The sequence below is a fragment of the Hyperolius riggenbachi genome, chromosome 12, assembly GCF_040937935.1.
Source record: "Hyperolius riggenbachi isolate aHypRig1 chromosome 12, aHypRig1.pri, whole genome shotgun sequence".
Lineage (NCBI taxonomy): Eukaryota > Metazoa > Chordata > Amphibia > Anura > Hyperoliidae > Hyperolius > Hyperolius riggenbachi.
In genome coordinates, this window is record NC_090657.1 from 222028848 (window position 1) to 222051145 (window position 22298).

At 49.0% G+C, this 22298-nt stretch overlaps 1 protein-coding gene across 1 annotated transcript; it reads right to left on the reverse strand.

The window, feature by feature from the left end:
- Window positions 1–2263: 2263 nt before the first annotated feature.
- LOC137541588 (ketosamine-3-kinase-like) lies at window positions 2264–17617 on the reverse strand. Its single transcript, XM_068262971.1, has 6 exons — window positions 17304–17617; window positions 14219–14370; window positions 12513–12604; window positions 11234–11316; window positions 8517–8639; window positions 2264–5190 (listed from the first exon to the last, which is right to left on the reverse strand). Exons 1-6 carry the CDS (start codon window positions 17442–17444, stop codon window positions 4852–4854), a joined length of 930 nt encoding a protein of 309 aa, XP_068119072.1. The 5' UTR covers window positions 17445–17617; the 3' UTR covers window positions 2264–4851.
- Between the last annotated feature and the right edge of the window lie 4681 nt (window positions 17618–22298).

Sequence of the window (22298 nt, forward strand, 5' to 3'; positions counted from 1 at the left end):
CCAAAGTACAGTGTTCAGAAGAAGGCACGTGCCATCAACCCCCAATATTGTCAGGACGTAGTTGATTATTTAACACAGCACACCTCATCTTTCTCAGCTTCCGCACGGTAGCGTGACATATCTTCCTCCTCCTGCTCTGATTCTGGCACCCCACTTAACACTCAGTCGGCCGCCACCACCAAAGTGCCATCACCCCAGGGCTCAGCGGTGTGGAAAATTTTTTATGTGTCTGCCTCAGATGAGAGCAATGCCATCTGTATTCTCTGCCACCGAAAATTGAGCAGTGGAAAGACCAAGACCCGCGTAGGGACAACTACCTTACGAAGGCACATGATTACAAAGTACAAACTGCAATGGGATGACCACCTGAGGAAAAGCAGCACACAAAAGCAAAGCCACACACCGCAGTGGAAGATACCAGGCCGCAATTTTTTCTCAAAAAAGGTGATTCCCAAACTGTACCATGATGTTGAAAGCCACGTGGTGACATCTCTGGCACACAGCGTTGGGTCAAGGGTCCATCTGACCACGGATGCCTGGTCTGCAAAGCACGCTCAGGCCTGCCCGAAGACTAAGTCAGTCCCCACACAGCATCTCTGTCTGCAGGCTTGTTGACTGCCTTCTCCGCCACCACCAACAGGGTCCAGGACTGCAGGCGGATTCCTGAATTTTTAAGGCCGCTGCTAGAATAATTTTTCTGGTGCGTGTACATGCCTGCCTAATTTTTCTGGCTGCACTGCGGCTGCAACAACAAAACAAAAGACATGTACATGTGTCAATTCCCCTTCGTGATTGTTACCTTGCCACGGTGAAGGGGCTTGCGTATCACAATGAAGCAATGACCGACGGCTATATGAGTGTCTCGGGGGGTGGCACACCAAAGATAATAAAGTTGTTGCCTCATTGTGGACAGACCAAATTTGATCAGCTGGACAGTCACTGTTTTGTCATGTCACTGCCTGCACTCTGGCCATGTTGCGCACCAGTCCAGCACGGCCGTCACAACACAAACAGCTGTTTGCGGTGCGTTACACAGTGAGTTTGGTGTGTCAGTGTGAAGTAGTACACTAATTACACTCCCTGATTGATGTATACACATGCAAGATGTTTTAAAGCACTTTAGGCCTGCAATTTAGCATTGCAGTGTGATTTCTGCCCTTAAAACACTGCTTTGCGTCTAATCCAAATTTTTCCCCGGGACTTTTGGCGTGTGTCCAACTCCGCCATGCCCCCCTCCAGGTGTTATACCCCTTGAAACATCTTTTCCATCACTGTTGTGGGCAGCATAAGTGTTTCTAGTTTTCAAAGTTCGCCTCCCCATTGAAGCCTATTGCAGTTTGTGAAAGTTTGCGCGAACCGAACTTTCGCGGTAGGTTCGCAAACCGAAAATCGGAGGTTCGGGCCATCTCTAATCCACTGTCATAGGCTGAAGCCTATAACAGCCGATCACAGTGACTGGCTGGCAGGAGGAGGAGGGAGGGCGGGGATTGAATTAAAAAAAAATAGAAAAATTGATTGAAAAATATTTTAAAAAAAACCTGTATAAAAATAAACAAAAATCTCAGCAGGGATGAGACCCCACCAGCAGAGAGCTCTGTTGGTGGGGGGGATCACTTGTGTGCTGAGTCCTGCAGCAAGCCCTTAAAGCTGCAGTGGCCCAATTAGTAAAAAATGGCCTGGTCACAGGGGGGGGGGGAGGGGGGGCGGTGGGCTGGTTAACACCATGGTCCTAAAGTGGTTAAATAATACCAGTTGCCTGGCAGTCCTGCTGATCTATGTGGCTGCAGTAGTGGCTGAATCACACACCTGGAACCAGCATGCAGCTAATCCAGTCTGACTTCAGTCAGAGCACCTGATCTGCATGCTTGTTGAGGGGTTGTGACTAAGAGTAATAGAGACACAGAATCAGCAGGAGAGTCAGGCAACTGGTATTATTGTAAAAGGAAAAATCCATATCCTTCTCAGTTTAGGTTCCCTTTAATGTGTCCCATTACTTTTGAGCCCATGAAATGAAGGTATAAAGTTAAAAAAAAATGCTTTACTTGTCTTAAATTTTTATGCAATGGTTTTTGTTCAGCCCACTGATTGAAAGCTGGAAGTCTGCACTTCAACTGCATCGGAGGAGTTCCATTTACAATTCATTGTGGTAATGGGCAGCCTCAGAATCTAGAGAAAAGGGCAAGATGAAAGCCTCTGTAATACTGTATACCCAAACGGACGCTCCTCTGAGCTTCTCCAAAACAACAAAGAAACAACAGGTGTGTTTAGCTACCATTGTAAAGGTACTTTATTTGGTGTACAGAGTGTTCCCACATTCCTATTGGAAAACAATGCAATGGATTCCACTAGCGTATATACAGAAGGACAAGGAGAAGGCTGGAGATGGGCAACTTATAGTGCAGAAGTTCTACTGGAGGAGGAGCTTAGTAGCATGGTGATTGCTCTGGTCACGTGATCACCTTGTAAACCTCCTACGCATGGTCGATGACAAGCACGCTAATATTATGCTTCTCGGAATTTCGTTCATTTGGTCCATATCTAATCTCTACAATCTACATGCCGATGCTGGTCGATGTCTCACCAGAAGTTGATCGTTTAGTGATCGTGTCGGGTGAAACTCTATAATCAGAGCAGGTGTACCCCACTGTTGTTGAGCTATCTACCATGCTGGATGAAATCTGACAAACAGGAATGCATGGCATTGTTAAGAGCCCCTCCCTCTTCTGATGTATGTCACTCCGCCCCCTTCAGGACAGGAAGCTTAGGTCCAGCATGTCGGTAAGGCGATCATTCCAAAATTGTCACCAAAAACCGGGGAGTCTGGGCCTCATGTCTCAGGTTGGCTGCTCATGATCAGGCCTCATATCTGCTTCCTACTGCATATCATTTAGCGTATTTTACAGACTCTAAGACGGTGCATCTTATAAAACTGGGGAGAAAAAGTCCCTGCCTCTTATAGTTCTGAATACAGGGAATCCCCAACTTAGGAACGCCAGCCGATACAAACCGCTCACCCGCCGCAATGTCGGGAACTCCCTGGTGTCCTGCACTCCCCCTGTAGAATGCAACTAGCGGCTGCAGCAGCTACTTCACTCACCCACTCCTTCCCCCTAGTGCCGGCACTTCCTGGTCGTGTCATCACAGACACTAGAGGGGAGGAGTGAGCCAGAGAAGCAGCTGATCGAAAGAGGACACCAAGGGGGACAGAAAGAGGACACCAAGGGGGACAGAAAGAGGACACCAATGGGGGACAGAGAGGACATCAAGGGGGACAGGAGGAGGACATCAAGGGGGACAGGAGGAGGACACCAAGGGGGGCAGAAAGAGGACACCAAGGGGGACAGAAAGAGGACACCAAGGGCAACAGGAAGAGGACACCAAGGGGGACAGGAAGAGGACACTAAAGGGGACAGGAAGAGGACACCAAGGGGGACAGGAGGAGGACACCAAGGGGGACAGAAAGAGGACACCAAGGGGCACAGGAGGAGGACACCAAGGGGGACAGAAAGAGGACACCAAGGGGGACAGGAAGAGGACCATTAAAGGGGACAGGAGGAGGACACCAAGGGGGACAGGAAGAGGTCACCAAGGGGGACAGGAGGAGGACACCAAAGGGGACAGGAGGAGGACACCAAGGGGGACAGGAAGAGTACACCAAGGGGGACAGGAAGAGGACACCAAGGGGGACAGGAAGAGGACACCATGGGGGACAGGAAGAGGACACCAAGGGGGACAGGAGGCGGACACAAGGGGGACAGGAGGACGACACAAGGGGGACAGGAGGACAACACAAGGGGGACAGGAGAAGGACACCAAGGGGGACAGGAGGAGGACACAAGGGGGACAGGAGGACAACACAAGGGGGACAGGAGAAGGAGGACAAGGACACCAAGGGGGACAGGAGGAGGACACAAGGGGGACAGGAGGACAACACAAGGGGGACAGGAGAAGGAGGACGAGGACACCAAGGGGGACAGGAGAAGGAGGACGAGGACACCAAGGTGGACAGGAGGAGGACCGAATAATAGGGGGAGAACATCTACAAGATGCCCCTGGCCTATAGACACACCAGGCTTAGTATTTTTCTTTTTCCCCTGTTTTTTTGCTAACCCAGAAGCGTCTTATAATCCGAAAAATACGGTACATAAAATTTGAATGCAAGGAGAAATGATTTGCATCTCACTGTTCATCCCTAATTATCTCTAGCCAGGACTCTGAATAGTGTTTGATGGGCTCTTTCCACTTGCAGCATTTTTATCCAAATTTTTTATCGCACTCCTTTACCCAGAGACACTGTGATTAGCATAGGAATCTCTGTGCCCTTTTCCATTTTACGTAAACACCAATGCACTGAACACTGCATGTGCCCTGCGCTGGCTTATAGGCCAATCATAGTGCATCGCATAGGAAATGGGACGCTATGTGCATCGCATAGGAAATGGGACGCTAAGTAATTCCCTTGCAATCCAGCAAGTTGAACTTTTTTTACTGCACTTCTATGGCTTTTTTACCTCCATTGGAAATTGTGAACGCAATTGCACCCTGACACTGGTCCAAATGCATGATACCCGTGTGAGATGAGGTTAGCATTGCACAGCAGCAGGTCTGATAAAGCCCCTAAAATCCTGGTAGAGTCTACAACGAATCTGGAGAGGACTGACTGTGTCTCAGTCGTGGTGGATCTTCAGTTTAATGTCAACGCATTGACTTCATGTCTTATGTGGTCCATAAATGAGCTCACACAGCGGGGTGTTAATTGCCGGGTGTCACTACAGCAATTGGTAAGTCTAAGGGGTAAGTTCTGCTGTCATTGTGGACCTCCTCCACCAGAGGTCCAGACTGGTGGTGGGATTATTTCAGGAGGCTTCTCATGGTGCTCAGAGAAGACCCTCTGTAGCCGCTGCCAAAATGGTTCCAGTGGTTGAGGTAATGGAACAGCTGATAGAGCTTCAGCCTCTTCTCAAAGCCGGGGCTCTTCGGGATTTTAGAGTGGTACGCCGAGTAGAAGGAAGATCCGAACCCTCCGAACATGCCTGCGATGGCCAGCTCAAATTCGGAATGGCCATAGAAAGAGGCGGGGTCAAATATCACCGGACCGGAGTCTAATTCTGCCACGTTCCCTCCCCAGAGATCTCCGTGAAGCAGGGCTGGTACAATCTCCACCTCGGCAAACATCTGTGGGATCTTCAGCTGCGGAATAGGAAATGGCAGATATCGTTACACAATGAACGGAAGGCAAGTATGTCAGAAGTCTCAGAATCTTACCCAAAAGGACAGCAGAGGACCTGCTGATGGACTGCTGAGCAACATGAGTGCTTTTATTACAGAAGATTACACATGGTCACCTCCATGTCACATGTCTCCTCCCACAGCTGTTACCATGCCTCCTCCCACATCAGTTACCATGTCTCCTCCCTCATCCTCTACCATGTCTCCTCCCACATCCGTTTTCAATGTCTCTACCCACATCCGCTGCCATGTCTCCTCCCTCATCCTTTACCATGTTTCCTCCCACAACCTTTGCCATTTCTCCTCCCACATCCTCTACCATGCCTCCTCCCACATCCGTTATACCCCTAACACTACTGCGTCCTCATGCCTAACCCTAAACTCCTATCTTCCTACATCTAACACTGCTGCATCCTCCTCATGCCTAACCCTAAACTCCTCTCTTCCTACACCTAACACTGCTGCGTCCTCCTCATGCCTAACCCTAAACTCCTATCTTTCTACCCCTAACACTGCTGCGTCCTCATGCCTAACCCTAAACTCCTATCTTCCTACCCCTAACACTGCTGTGTCCTCATACCTAACCCTAAACTCCTATCTTCCTACCCCTAACACTGCTGCGTCCTCATGCCTAACCCTAAACTCCTATCTTCCTACACCTAACACTGCTGCGTCCTCCTCATGCCTAACCCTAAACTCCTATCTTCCTACCTCTAACACTGCTGCGTCCTCATGCCTAACCCTAAACTCCTATCTTCCTACTCCTAACACTGCTGTGTCCTCATGCCTAACCCTAAACTCCTATCTTCCTACCCCTAACACTACTGCATCCTCATACCTAACCCTAAACTCCTATCTTCCTACTCCTAACACTGCTGTGTCCTCATGCCTAACCCTAAACCCCTATCTTCCTACACCTAACACTGCTGCGTCCTCCTCATGCCTAACCGTAAACTCCTATCTTCCTACCCCTAACACTACTGCATCCTCATACCTAACCCTAAACTCCTATCTTCCTACCCCTAAAACTGCTGCGTCCTCATGCCTAACCCTAAACTCCTATCTTCCTACCCCTAACACTGCTGCGTCCTCATGCCTAACCCTAAACTCCTATCTTCCTACCCCTAACACTGCTGTGTCCTCATACCTAACCCTAAACTCCTATCTTCCTACCCCTAACACTGCTGCGTCCTCATGCCTAACCCTAAACTCCTATCTTCCTACACCTAACACTGCTGCGTCCTCCTCATGCCTAACCCTAAACTCCTATCTTCCTACCTCTAACACTGCTGCGTCCTCATGCCTAACCCTAAACTCCTATCTTCCTACTCCTAACACTGCTGTGTCCTCATGCCTAACCCTAAACTCCTATCTTCCTACCCCTAACACTGCTGCGTCCTCATGCCTAACCCTAAACTCCTATCTTCCTACTCCTAACACTGCTGTGTCCTCATGCCTAACCCTAAACCCCTATCTTCCTACACCTAACACTGCTGCGTCCTCCTCATGCCTAACCCTAAACTCCTATCTTCCTACCCCTAACACTACTGCATCCTCATACCTAACCCTAAACTCCTATCTTCCTACCCCTAAAACTGCTGCGTCCTCATGCCTAACCCTAAACTCCTATCTTCCTACACCTAACACTGCTGCGTCCTCATGCCTAACCCTAAACTCCTATCTTCCTACACCTAACACTGCTGCGTCCTCCTGCCTAACCCTAAACTCCTATCTTCCTACCTCTAACACTGCTGCGTCCTCATGCCTAACCCTAAACTCCTATCTTCCTACCTCTAACACTGCTGTGTCCTCATGCCTAACCCTAAACTCCTATCTTCCTACCCCTAACACTGCTGCGTCCTCATACCTAACCCTAAACTCCTATCTTCCTACACCTAACACTGCTGTGTCCTCATGCCTAACCCTAAACTCCTATCTTCCTACCCCTAACACTGCTGTGTCCTCATGCCTAACCCTAAACTCCTATCTTCCTACACCTAACACTGCTGCGTCCTCATGCCTAACCCTAAACTCCTATCTTCCTACCACTAACACTGCTGCGTCCTCATGCCTAACCCTAAACTCCTTTCTTCCTACCCCTAACACTGCTGCGTCCTCATGCCTAACCCTAAACTCCTATCTTCCTACCCCTAACACTACTGCGTCCTCATACCTAACCCTAAACTCCTATCTTCCTACCCATAAAACTGCTGCGTCCTCATGCCTAACCCTAAACTCCTTTCTTCCTACCCCTAACACTGCTGCATCCTCATGCCTAACCCTAAACTCCTATCCTCCTACACCTAACACTGCTGCGTTCTCATGCCTAACCCTAAACTCCTATCTTCCTACACCTAACATTGCTGTGTCCTCATGCCTAACCCTAAACTCCTATCTTCCTACACCTAACACTGCTGCGTCCTCCTCATGCCTAACCCTAAACTCCTATCTTCCTACACCAAACACTGCTGCGTCCTCATGCCTAACCCTAAACTCCTATCTTCCTACACCTAACACTGCTGCGTCCTCATGCCTAACCCTAAACTCCTATCTTCCTACCTCTAACACTACTGCGTCCTCATGCCTAACCCTAAACTCCTATCTTCCTACCTCTAACACTACTGCATCCTCCTCATGCCTAACCCTAAACTCCTATCTTCCTACACCTAACACTACTGCATCCTCATACCTAACCCTAAACCCCTATCTTCCTACACCTAACACTGCTGCGTCCTCATGCCTAACCCTAAACTCCTATCTTCCTACACCTAACACTGCTGCATCCTCATGCCTAACCCTAAACTCCTATCTTCCTACACCTAACACTGCTGCGTCCTCATGCCTAAGCCTAAACTCCTTTCTTCCTACCCCTAACACTACTGTGTCCTCATGCCTAACCCTAAACTCCTTTCTTCCTACCCCTTACACTACTGTGTCCTCATGCCTAACCCTAAACTACTATCTTCCTACACCTAACACTAGCGGCATGCTACTCCGTAGCCAATCTTTGTACGCCGCTTAGTGAACCCGTCACTGTCCGGAGTTCAGCTATATGTTATCCAAACCCAGGGCCCAAATTCCCACCGCCGCTGCTCCTGCCACTAAGCCTGAGTTTGGCTCCAAAATTACTTAGTCCGCACCACCAAAGCCACAAATGACATTGTGGTTTATAGCTATGGCGTATCTTCCGAATGTCCCTTGTGCCATGGTCACCTGCTTCGATGTTCAGTGGCCCATCTGGCTAATAGAGAAATGGCATAAATGCTCTGTCCAGTAGATGGACCCACCTGCAGCTGTGACCAGAGCTCTCGCGCCTCCCGATCTCCAGACGATTCCTCCAGCATGTCCATCTGCCGCTGAATACGCTGCTGGCTGTAGAACGCCACCCAGTTCTCCTGCCAATCATTCTCCTGCAGAAGACAGGAAACGCATAATCACATGAGGACACTGCTTCGTGTATTACTGATCACAGAAATGTGAATTCTTTTGCAGGAGACAGGAAATGCATCATCACATGAGGACAGACTCTGCTTCATGTATTACTGATCACAGAAATATACGTCCTCCTGCCAATCATTCTCCTGCAGGAGACATGAATCGCATCATCATATGAGGACGCTCACTTCCCGTATTACTGATCACAAATGTGCGTTCTCCTGCCAAGCATTCTCCTGCAGGAGACAGGAAATGCATCATCACACGGGGACACTCACTTCCTGTATTACTGATCACAGAAAGGTGCATCCTCCTGCCAATCACTCTCCTGCAGGAGACCGGAATCGCATCATCATATGAGGACACTCACTTCCTGTATTACTGATCACAGAAATGTGCGTCCTCCTGCCAATCATTCTCCTGCAGGAGACAGGAAACGCATCATCACATAAGGACAGACACCACTCACTTCCTGTATTACTGATCACAGAAATGCCTGCTGGAAAGTTACACGACACCTCCACAAACCATTTTATAATTAAAATTAAATTCCACCTTTGTTAGGGATTTGACATGACAGCAGTACACGGGTCAATCTGTGATTTCATTTTATTACAAAATATATTTCAATTTCCCCATTTCAGGTCTCAGCCAGCTGTGTGTGTCTAATAGGGCCTGGAGGCTCAAACAGCAAGAGACCTGAATGTTTAATGCTCTCTGTTAAAGTACCCCTTATTGACTGAAGCCCCTGGTGGGCTCTGACTTCCTCCTAAGGGTCCACATGCTGCTTACTGTCCTCAGGGTCCACCCTCCCCTAATAGAACATTAGTGCAAAGTAAAGAGTCTCATTTTTATTTTCAGTTATATAGCTCTTTTGCTAGAACATTACATGATTCTCTAATATTTGAAGTTTACAAATTATAGTCTGTATTTTAAATGATGAAACAGAGCAGAGCTGATGACCCTTTGAACTTCCTGGCAGGCAAACCTTAAAGAAGCTCTGTAACAAAAAAAAACATCCCCCGGGGGGTACTCACCTCGGGAGGGGGAGGCTTCCCTATCCCTGTAGCTGGGTAAATATTTACATCCCCGCTATTCGGAGGGGCACAGCAAGACCGCTGTGGGACACAGGAGGACGGGGGAAGCCTCGATCGGATCCGGAGGCTTCCCCCACCCGAGGTGAGTACCACCAGGGTAACTTTTTTTTAGTTACAGGTTTTCTTTAAACAATCAAGAAACTGTGAGAGACAGATTGAGATAAGTGCTTCAGAAAACAGCACTGTAGCCAACCAGTTGGTCAGAGAGCTCAGAGAAGCTCTCTTATTTTCACTTCAGATCCCCTTTAACAAGTAGAATCCGTGTCATAGCAGTGAAGCAATGCCTAGCTGTGGCAGCTGTCCATCATAAGTCTGCTCAGTGCACACTTTATCAGCTGCCTGTGAGGTTTTTTTTTTTATTTTTAGTTGTATACCGTATTATTTAGTCAGTGTTTTCCCACTGTAAAATCTTTCCTCTCCCCAATTTACATTCTGAAACTTACCACAGATGGCAACACCTTTAGTCCTGTCAGGTGCAGCTCTGTGGAGTGTTTCCTTACTGAGAGTTCCGAGGCCAGTGAAAATAATCTGGTCTCCCAGAATGCTCTGAGAGAATTCCGCATAGCTAAACAGCCTAGGCTGTGACATCACTGGGAGGGTGGGACTACATACCCATATACAGCAATATACAACAGTGTATCGATATAGGAAGTGTTTCTGTTGCTGAAACCAGGATATTTAGCATGTTTGTATCCTGAATAATTGATTGCATTCTTCTATATGTCACTACAGGGCCTCTTTACTGCATTCTGCTATATGTCACTACATGGCCTCTTTACTGCATCCTGCTATATGTCACTACAGGGCCTCTTTACTGCATTCTACTATATGTCACTGCAGAGCCTCTGTACTGCATTCTGCTATATGTCACTACAGGGCCTCTTTACTGCATTCTTCTATATGTCACTACAGGACCTCTTTACTGCATTCTGCTATATGTCACTACAGGGCCTCTGTACTGCGTTCTGCTATATGTCACTACAGGGCCTCTTTACTGCATTCTGCTATATGTCACTACAGGACCTCTTTACTGCATTCTGCTATATGTCACTACAGGGCCTCTTTACTGCATTCTGCTATATGTCACTACAGGGCCTCTTTACTGCATTCTGCTATATGTCACTACAGGACCTCTTTACTGCATTCTGCTATATGTCACTACAGGGCCTCTTTACTGCATTCTACTATGTGTCACTACAGGGCCTCTTTACTGCATTCTGCTATATGTCACTACAGGGCCTCTTTACTGCATTCTACTACATGTTACTACAGGACCTCTTTACTGCATTCTACTATATGTCACTACTGGGCCTCTTTACTGCATTCTACTATGTGTCACTACAGGGCCTCTTTACTGCATTCTGCTATATGTCACTACAGGGCCTCTGTACTGCAGTCACCCCTCTCCCCTGGCAGTGGCCCCTCTTCCCGCATTCACCCCTCATCCTGCAGTCCTCCAGACGCTCTCTTACCAGAGGGAGGTATCCGCAGCAGGTCACCACATGGAACCCGAACTTGTCCACATACTGCAGATCCGACTGTCCAGCTCCCTTACCTGCCGAGAGACAAAATCAGGAGAGTCTGGTGACAGGAGAACAATAGAGATCAGCCTCAGCCAAACCTGACCTATATCCCTCCCCTCGCTCTGCTATACCCAACAAGCCTATATATAATCATCACACACTGCAGATCTGACTGTCCCGCCCCCTTACCTGCGGAGGGAGAAGGTCAGGAGAGTCTGCAGGACTCTGGCGACAGATAGGCGAATAGACAGACGAATGGCAGACAAGCGTCGCCTCCCAGAGGGAGAAACAGTTAAGCGCAGCAGCACAAAGAAGCCCGCACTTGTGGTTTAGAGACACACCACGATGTATCACTAAAGCTGGCCATCCACTATTTACTCAATTTTGTTCTTGATCGACGTTATGATCAATTATATCATGATCAGCTAAAGACCAACCTTGCTGATCAGTCTTTATATTGATTTTAGCCCTAAATATCGATGGTAAATGTTCATATCCACTTCAATTTACAACCATTTACACCTTTCGTCTTATCAAATGTTCAATCGGGCAAAAAAAAAATGGTACAGTTAATGGCCAGCTTAAATGACGTCGTAAGATGGCTACATCAATGCTAAACTTCCGATCGCACCAATAAAAAAAGAGAACCTCTAAAGGTAGCCACTAACGGTCCAATGTCTAGCGAAAAATCGTTAGAGCGATCATAAATTCTGATCGGTTTGGTTATAAATAATCCCGGTTGATGGGCACAATTGATTACGTACGATTATAAAAATAGTCGTCCGATTGTATTTCCGTCAAACCAAAATTTGGATTTTCTAGTAGTTGGTTGTGATAGATAGGAAGCAAAGATTGGTTCATTGATGGTGTAGTGAACAATTTTTCTTCTGATCAAAATGATCTGACCGCTGGAACGATTTTCACTAGAAATTGGATCGTTAGTGGCAGTGTTCTCCCCAGAAATTTTTTCCAGCCGGGTGGCATGAAAAAGTAGCCGGGTGGGGCGAGATCAGAGAATGCAGGGCCAATGCTTCTGTGAGCAACTCTGGGTGGTGAGCCTTAGACAGCCGGGTGGTCACCAAAACTAGCCGGGTGCAGCACCCGGCTAAAAGAGCCTGGGGAAAACACTGAGTGGCCACCTTTAGAACAGAAACTGATCTCTTCTCGCACAAGATGCAGAGAAATGGGGGGCAGCCTTCCCTGAAGCCAGCATAGCGCCTGTCATTACCCACAATCCCACTCTCTGCGGTCAGCTTCTCCCGCAGCCTCTGGTTATGGAGGTGGAGGTCGGCCAGTTGCTCTCCCAGCTTTGCTGAATGTCTGAAAGCAGCAGAAATAAAAGTCTGTTAGCTGGTCAGTGTACCCCAAACCTCAACACTGCACAGTACTGAACCCAACTAACCCCATCACCAAACAAGGCACAAGCTGCAAGCGTAATTGCTTTAAAGCAGTAGGATCAGCCATACTATGCCAGGGGAAAAAACACATATGTAGATAGATACTTGATCTACTTGCATAACACATGTATTGTACTGTCCACATTTTAATTTCAGTGAATGTTATATAGTAAATGAAGACAATTCTGTTCCTGGTGGGGGCCATGTCGTTTGCCCACAGTAAAGGCTAACTTGTGATGTCATTTCTGCCCTTTACTTTTTTTCTTGTCTCCTCCAATCGCTGAGTCGCCTCAGCCTTGCTTGTAAACACAAGTGAGCAGAGGATCATGTTTCAGCTAGGCAGGGAAATAAAGGGAAGAGGAGGAATATATTATAGATAAAAAGAACCCCCAGCATGCAACTGTTTGGCACTGACTACTAAAGGGCCAGCGCTCCTGAGGTATGTGATAACTCCAAACCATAACAGCAGAAAAAAGTTTAGAATGCAGGATTAGCATCTTTATCACTTAATACACTCAGACCAGTTGTTGTTGAAATTTGCTTTTTATGGTGACAATCCCGCTTTAAAGGGACACTTAAGTCAAACAAAAAAAATGAGTTTTACTCACCTAGGGCTTCCAATAGCCCCCTGCAGCTGTCCGGTGCCCTCGCCGTCTCCCTCCGATCCTCCTGGCCCCGCCGGCAGCCACTTCCTGTTTCAGTGACAGGAGCTGACAGGCTGGGGACGCGAGTGATTCTTCGCGTTCCCAGACACACTAGCACCCTCTATGCTGCTATATGGTATATGATATATGCTATAGCAGCATAGATGGCGCTATTGTGGCCAGGAGCGCGAAGAATCACTCGCGTCCCCAGCCTGTCAGCTCCTGTCACCGAAACAGGAAGTGGCTGCCCGCGGGGCCAGGAGGATCGGAGGGAGACGGCGAGGGCACCGGACAGCTGCAGGGGGCTATTGGAAGCCCCAGGTGAGTAAAACTCATTTTTTTTTGTTTGACTTAAGTGTCCCTTTAAGCAGCATGTAGTAACATTGTGTCCTTCTGCTGTGCTCCCACCCATACAGGCTTAAGACTTCTACAGCCTGTTACTTCCTGTTAGGAGGGATGACCTCTTACAACTATTTCCTTTATACTGCCAAGCCGCACCCCCTCATGTGGACACTGTAACACAGGAATGCTGGGAAATGTAGTCTGACAGCTATTGTTTGTCACATGCACCTGACTGGACCCGCCCCCCAACTGAATCCAGATAGGAAAGGGAGCAAGAGGTACAAGGTAAAATTCACCCAAATCCGGCCACTTGCTGCTGATGTAAGGGGCACAGATGGCCAATGCACTATGGATGCTAGTAACCTCATACAAATAACTTCATGGCCCAGTTCCAAGTTGCATACAATTTGAGTGCATGACATCATTATAAGCATTTCACTAAACATCTCTAGTAAGTAGTTCTCACTTTTGAAAAGATAATATACCAGTGTGTTACACTATGGACAATGCAGCAAGAGGAATGAGACCTCACTGGTTGGTTGCCGATGTACCTGTTTAGACTTCTCATATCCAGGTGTTCCATGACCAGCAGAGCGCCACCTGATGGCTGGTCAATAACCTTCACTGGTTTGGGGACACGGACAGTTCCCGTCTGCTGAATGGCCTCCAGGCTCGCCATCTCACCCTCAAACATCCTCCTTGCCTGAGGAGAGACACAAACAGCTTCCATCATCGACAGCCGTTACATCTCATGACTCTCTCTATCATTAGTTATGGCTGAGGAGACACAAACCGCTTCCATCACCGACAGCCATTACATCTCATGACTCTCTCTATCACTAGCTATGGCTGAGGAGAGACACAAACAGTTTCCATCACCGACAGCCGTTACATCTCATGACTCTATCGCTAGCTATGGCTAAGGAGACACAAAAAGCTTCCGTCACCGACAGCCGTTACATCTCATGACTCTCTCTATCGCTAGCTATGGCTGAGGAGAGACACAAACGGCTTCCGTCACCGACAACCGTTACATCTCATGACTTTCTCTATCGCTAGCTATGGCTGAGGAGAGACACAAACAGCTTCCATCACCGACAGCCATTACATCTCATGACTCTCTATCGCTAGCTATGGCTGAGGAGAGACACAAACAGCTTCCATCACGACAGCCGTTGCATCTCATGACTCTCTCTATCGCTAGCTATGGCTGAGGAGAGACACAAACAGCTTCCCTCACCGACAGCCGTTACATCTCATGACTCTATCGCTAGCTATGGCTGAGGAGAGACATAAACAGCTTCCATAACCGACAGCCATTACATCTCATGACTCTATCTATCGCTAGCTATGGCTGAGGAGAGACACAAACAGCTTCTGTCACTGACAGCCGTTACATCTTATGACTCTCTCTCTATCGCTAGCTATGGCTGAGGAGACACAAACAGCTTCTGTCACTGACAGCCGTTACATCTTATGACTCTCTCTATCGTTAGCTATGGCTGAGGAGACACAAACAGCTTCCATCACTGACAGCCATTACATCTCATGACTCTCTCTATAGCTAGCTATGGCTGAGGAGAGACACAAACAGCTTCCGTCACTGACAGCCGTTACATCTCATGACTCTCTCTATCGCTAGCTATGGCCGAGGAGACACAAACAGCTTCCATCACCGACAGCCGTTACATCTTATGACTCTCTCTATCGCTAGCTATGGCTGAAGAGACACAAATAGTTTCCATCACCAACAACCGTTACATCTCATGACTCTCTCTATCGCTAGCTATGGCTGAGGAGCAGGGCTGTGGAGTCAATACAAAAATCTTCCAACTCCGACTCCTCAGTATATGAATACACGACTCCGGGTACCCAAAATAGCTCTGACTCTGACTCCTCGACTCCTTAGTCTAATACTTAACAGGGCTGTGGATTTTTTACAAAAATCATCCGACTCCCGACTCCTCAGTTTATGAAATCAACGACTCCAACTCCGACTCCAGGTGCCCAAAATTGCCCCGACTCCGACTCCACAGCCCTGCTGAGGAGAGACACAAACAGCTTCCATCACCGACAGCCATTACATCTCTTGACTATCGCTAGCTATGGCTGAGGAGACACAAACAGCTTCCATCACCGACAGCCGTTACATCTCATGACTCTATCGCTAGCTATGGCTGAGGAGACACAAACAGCTTCCATCACCGACAGCCGTTACATCTCTTGACTATCGCTAGCTATGGCTGAGGAGACACAAACAGCTTCCATCACCGACAGCCGTTACATCTCATGACTCTATCGCTAGCTATAGCTGAGGAGACACAAACAGCTTCCATCACCGACAGCCGTTACATCTCATGACTCTATCGCTAGCTATGGCTGAGGAGAGATACAAACAGCTTCCATCACCAACAGCTGTTACACCTCATGACTCTCTCTATAGCTAGCTATGGCTGAGGAGACACAAACAGCTTCCGTCACCGAAAGCCGTTACATCAAATTACTCTCTCCTTCGCTAGCTATGGCTGAGGAGAAACACAGATTCCGTCACTGAGGCCTGGTGCACACCAAAAACCGCTAGCAGATCCGCAAAATGCTAGCAGATTTTGAAATGCTTTTTCTTATTTTTCTGCAGCGTTTCGCGGTTTTGTGTAGCGGTTTTGGTATAGTAGATTTCATGTATTGTTACAGTAATGCTGTTACTGAACAGCTACTGTAACAAAAAACGCCTGGCAAACCGCTCTGAAGTGCCGTTTTTCAGAGCGGTTTGCGGTTTTCCTATACTTAACATTGAGGCAGAAACGCATCCGCAATCCAAAATCTGCAGCAGCCCGGGAGTATGCGTTTCTGCAAAACGCCTCCCGCTCTGGTGTGCACCAGCCCATTGAAATACATTACCCTAGCGGATCCGCACCCGTAAGCGGATCGCAAAACGCAGCGGAAACGCTCCGGTGTGCACTAGACCTGACAGCCATTACATCTCATGACTCACTCTATCGCTAGCTATGGCTGAGGAGAGACACAAACAGTTTCCATCACCGACAGTCGTTACATCTCATGACTCTATCGCTAGCTATGGCTCCTCCCTCTGCGCAAAGCAGATCACCCACTTCTGCAGCTTTCTTCTTGCTCCATATGTAAAAAAAAAATACATAATTTAACTCCTCTGATAGCTTTCATGAACTTCTGTGCTCGACTCACCAACACTTTTATGAGATAAAAACACTGAGGAGAGTGGAGGAAAGGTCAATACTTTATTGCACACGGGGTGGGGATGAGGGTCAATACTTTATTGCACACAGGGTGGGGATGAGGAGGAGTCTGCAAAGCTGTAGTGCTAACCACAAAGAGGAAGGTGGGTGGAGTCAGCTCAGTAATGACAGGGTTAGACTGGATGGTCTGTTGATGTGATAGATAGTGAAAGGGGCCTGGACAGCCCACAGGCTCATCTGAGCTGCATCTGGCATTGGCACAGGAAGTCAGGAAAATTTGCAATAAAAGTAGTAAAAGAAACAATAATGCAAACAAGCAGCACAGAACTTTCATGCAATGCTGCTGTCAGCAGAGTTAGATCTGGAGCAGTCTAGCACAGATCACCCAGCATGGGGAGGTCAGGTGACGTCAGCGCATGCGCACCTCAGCCTTGTGGTTGTCCTTCACATAGAGGCGGCCCAGCTCGGTGTCATAGCTCTGGCCCTGGCTGATGCAGCCTCCCCCGGAGTGCCCGGCCGCCTTCACCTGCGGGCAGCCCAGCTCACGCTTCAGCAGCGACTCCATGGTAAGCGAGGGCAGCAGGGGAGCGGCGGAAGTGACGTCACACTGCGCGGCCCGCCATGTCTGGTGAGGGCAACCCTGCCAGCATCTCCAGAGAGGAGGACCCAGGACAGCTTCGGGCCTGAGGGGGGCGGGGTTATGTAATTGCGAGGCTGTAACTAGGTAACGAGGGGTGGGCCCGAGCGGTGATGCTTGAATACACTGCAGAGGGGGCGGGGCGGAGATGTACGGATGGAGGGGCGTGGTTAACTGTGACTGTTCAAAACACGGAGCTTGTGTTATATGAGGAAGGGGCGGGACTGTGCGGTAATGGGCGGGCTTAGCTATAATATTGGAAGATACGTTATGCCAGGAGGGGGCGGTACTGTTTGGTGATAGGCGGGGTTATGTGATGAGGGGGCCGGGCTGTGTGGAAATGGGCGGGGTTAGCTGTAATGCTGGAGGATACGCCCATAGTGGTAAGGAAGAGCCGAGCAATGAAAGGACAACTGTAGTAGTGATGGGAATTCCGGCTCTTCTCGGAGAATCGGCTCCCATTAAAGAGCCGACTCTTACGGCTCTGAATCGGCTCTTCATTAAATATCACTAGACACCACTCAGAATCGGAGTAAAAGCCCCGCCCCCGTCTCCATGAGAACTCCAGACTGCTTCTCTGACTGGGGCAATCCCTCCTGCTACTGCTCTGCTCCGCCCCATACACTCCTACAAGCTGCAAGAGGAGGACTACATCTCCCAGCATGCCTCAGCACCCTTTATTACACAGCAAATCAGAGCTGTGTGGGGCGGCTGAGGCATCGGCTCTTTCAAAACTGAGAACCGGCTCATGTCGTTCGCAGCAAAGAGCCGGCTCTTAGAGCCACCTCGTTCCCGAACGACCCATCACTAAACTGTAGTGAGAGGGATATGGAGGCTGCAATACCAGTTGCCTGGCTGTCCTGCTGATCCTCTGCCTCTAATACTTTTTAGCCGTAGACCCTGAACAAGCATGCAGCAGATCAGGTGTTTCTGACATTATTGTCCGATCTGACATTAACTGCATGATTGTTACTGGTGTAATTCAGCCACTACTGCAGCCAAAAAGATCAGCATGGCTGCCAGGCAACTGGTATTGTTTAAAAGGAAATAAATAGGGACCCTCTTCCATCCACCCTTCTAGCGTTGCATTGTCGCTCTCTAAAAACTCATTTGTTCCGACAAGCATATGCGCTACCTTAGGCCACTTCCCTTTGTCCTAAGACCAAATTGCACTCCTACTAGGTGTCCTAAAACACACAGCCTCTATATATTTGCTGCATACTACCCCTCCTCTTGTTTTCCCCCATTCCCTTTAGATTGTAAGCTCACAAGGGCAGGGCTCTCTCCCCTTTGGTGCCTTGGAAATCACTATACATTTTATTTATCATGTTACTTTTATCACTGTCATCACCAATTCTGTATTTTGTATCATTTTTGTATTTTGTCACTAATTCTGTATCTTGTATACTGATGTACACCATTGTCTGTATTATGTACTCCATGTTCGTTTCTTACTTTGTACAGCGCCAATATTGTACAGCGCAGAATATGTTGGCGCTTTATAAATCAATAATAATATGGCAGCCTCCATGTCCCCCTCACTACAGTTCTTGAAGCGTGTGAGGAGAACAGGCGGGAATGTGATGCAGAGAGAGGCGAGGCGCGGCGCCCTCTGCTGGCTGCAGCTGGCAGTGCGTCTCTCTGTAATATGAGGTGCAGGAAGTCACATTAGCTGATGCTGTGTCCTGTGAAGGGGACATAAACAGTGGCGTAGCAATAGGGAAGCAGAGGTAGCAACCATACGGGGGCCCTGGGCCCTCCATCCATCCTTCTAGCTTTGCATTGTTGCTATACTGGTAATGATCACCTCTACAGTAGCAATCCTTAAAGGGAACCTGAGACGAAATTAGTTTTATACACACCTTCTTCCAGTCCCCTTCGTGCAGATCGCTCGCTCGCTGCCGTCCAAAGCCTGCTAGATCCTCCGGTAGCAGCCACATTCTCCATGGCCAGTCAGACGTACTGCGCATGCGCATCCCGGCTTTGTGCGCCCCCGCCCCGCCACGCTCCCATGCCTTAGAGCATTCTATGCTTGCATAGTACTACTGCACAGGTGCAAAATGCTCCCAGCCAGGGGAGCAGGGCTGCTCAAATCCGGGACGGGGAGACATCCGGATAGTTGCTATCTGGATATCTCCCAGTTACCTGTGCGGGGTGTGCAGGGGGGTCAATCTTACCTGTCTGACGTCTTCTTCGGTCCGTCCCTCGGTGCCTCCCACAATGCGCTCCACACACGTCACGTGATTATCAACCCGGAAGGAGGAAGTGTGTGTAATCACGTGACCGCCGCTTGGACCGCACCGTGGGAGGCGCCGAGGGACGGACCGAAGAAGACGTCAGACAGGTAAGATTGACCCACCCCGCACAGGTTTACTGGGAGATATCCGGATAGAACTATCCGGGTGTCTCCCGGATCGGATTTGAGCAGCCCTGCAGGGGAGTGCACTTGCGCCTGCGCCAACTGGCCATGGAGCACAGGGTTGCTACTGGAGGATCTAGCAGTCTTTGGACGGCAGCGAGGGAGCGATCTGCATGGGGGGTGGAGAGGCGCTGGAAGAGGCCCCAGGTATGTATAAAACTATTTTATCATTGTCTCAGGTAGGCCTGAACGATAAATTGAATTTAAACCGAAATCGCAAACATCTAGATCACAATTTTGGAATCGTCACAGTGGCGATTTCCATGATGAAGTCATTTCCGCATGGGGGAAGTTTAAAGAAGCGGCTTCAAACTTCCCCCATGTCCCGGCGTGTGTGGCCATCAGCATCGGCAGTGTTGGACATACCTACCGCATGAGTCCAACGCCGCACGAGTCACATGACATACAGGAAGTATGCTGAGCATTAGATCCTGCAGGAGAAGACGTGGATAGACGGGCATCTCTGGACTCATGCTGCAAGGTATGTCCAGCACTGCTGCAGCTTGGGGGACAGAGGAGGCACAGAGTGACGCAGAAGAGACACAGAGCCAGCACAGAGAGACACAGAAGACACAGAGCGGACACAGACCCAGAGGGGGCACAGAGAGACACAAGGGGCACAGAGAGACACAAGGGGCACAGAGAGACACAGGGGGCACAGAGAGACCCAGAGGGGGCACAGAGAGACCCAGAGGGGACACAGAGAGACACAGGGGGCACAGAGATAGTCAGAGGGGACACAGAGACAGAGGGGACACAGAGAGACACAAGGGTCACAGAGATAGACAGAGGGGGCACAGAGAGACACAAGGGGCACAGAGATAGACAGAGGGGACACAGAGAGACCGAGGGGACACAGAGAGACACAAGGGGCACAGAGATAGACAGAGGGGACACAGAGAGACAGAGGGGACACAGAGAGACACAAGGGTCACAGAGATAGACAGAGGGGGCACAGAGAGACACAAGGGGCACAGAGATAGACAGAGGGGACACAGAGAGACCGAGGGGACACAGAGAGACACAAGGGGCACAGAGATAGACAGAGGGGACACAGAGAGACCCAGAGGGGACACAGAGAGAGACAATGGGGGCACAAAGAGAGACACAGAGGGGACACAGAGAGACACAAGGGTCACAGAGATAGACAGAGGGGACACAGAGAGACACAGGGGGCACAGAGATAGTCAGAGGGGACACAGAGACAGAGGGGACACAGAGAGACACAAGGGTCACAGAGATAGACAGAGGGGACCCAGAGGGGGCACAGAGAGACACAAGGGGCACAGAGATAGACAGAGGGGACACAGAGAGACCGAGGGGACACAGAGAGACACAAGGGGCACAGAGATAGACAGAGGGGACACAGAGAGACCGAGGGGACACAGAGAGACACAAGGGGCACAGAGATAGACACAGAGGGGACACAGAGAGACCCAGAGGGGACACAGAGAGAGACAATGGGGGCACAAAGAGAGACACAGAGGGGACACAGAGCCGGCACAGAGGGGACACAGAGAGATACATGAGGGTGCACAAAGAGAGACGGGGACAGAGGGGGAACAAAGCTTGATTTGAAGGAAATCTTGAATCAAATCGAAATCGTGATTTTGGACACAAATCGCTTAATTCAATTTTTTTCTAAAATGGTTCAGGCCTTAGTCTCAGGTTCCCTTTAACTGTTTCCTTGCTCTGATTCCACCTCTCTGACACTGCAGCTGTCCTTGGTAGGTTTTAAGGCTCCATACAGTGGCGTAGCTAAGGAGCTGTGGGCCCCCAGATGCAAGTTTTACAATGGGGCCCCACAAGCACTCTATACATAACAATTGATATGGCACACCAGAACCTGCCAATGGCAACTACAGTGTCAGAGGAGCAAGAAGGGGACAGGCAACAGTTTGTTAATGATTACCACTATTCAAAGTATCTATAGAAGTGATTATTATGAGCACAGGACCAATAGAGAGCTAATACTATAGTTTAGGTAGGGCCCTTCGGGGCCCCTCTGGCTCAAGGGCCCCGATGCGGTCGCAACCTCTGCAACCCCTATTGCTACGCCCCTGGCTCCATATAAATACAGTGCATAGGAGCCCATGTAAAGCACGCACTGGGGCCCCAGATTTCTTAGTTATGCCCCTGGACATAAAGCTCCCGTAATGTAGAAGATGTCCATGTGGGGGGTAATAACTTTCATAGAGGAATAACCCCGGTGGTGGACGCAGTGATTACCTGCTACGATCATGGTAATGCCCTGGCTGAGATGATACATACATTTCTCTCATTACTTTATCACATACTCAGTTTATAGAACATTCCAACAATCCCAACTACATATTCCTCGTAAACCACGCCTCCTAAGCCTT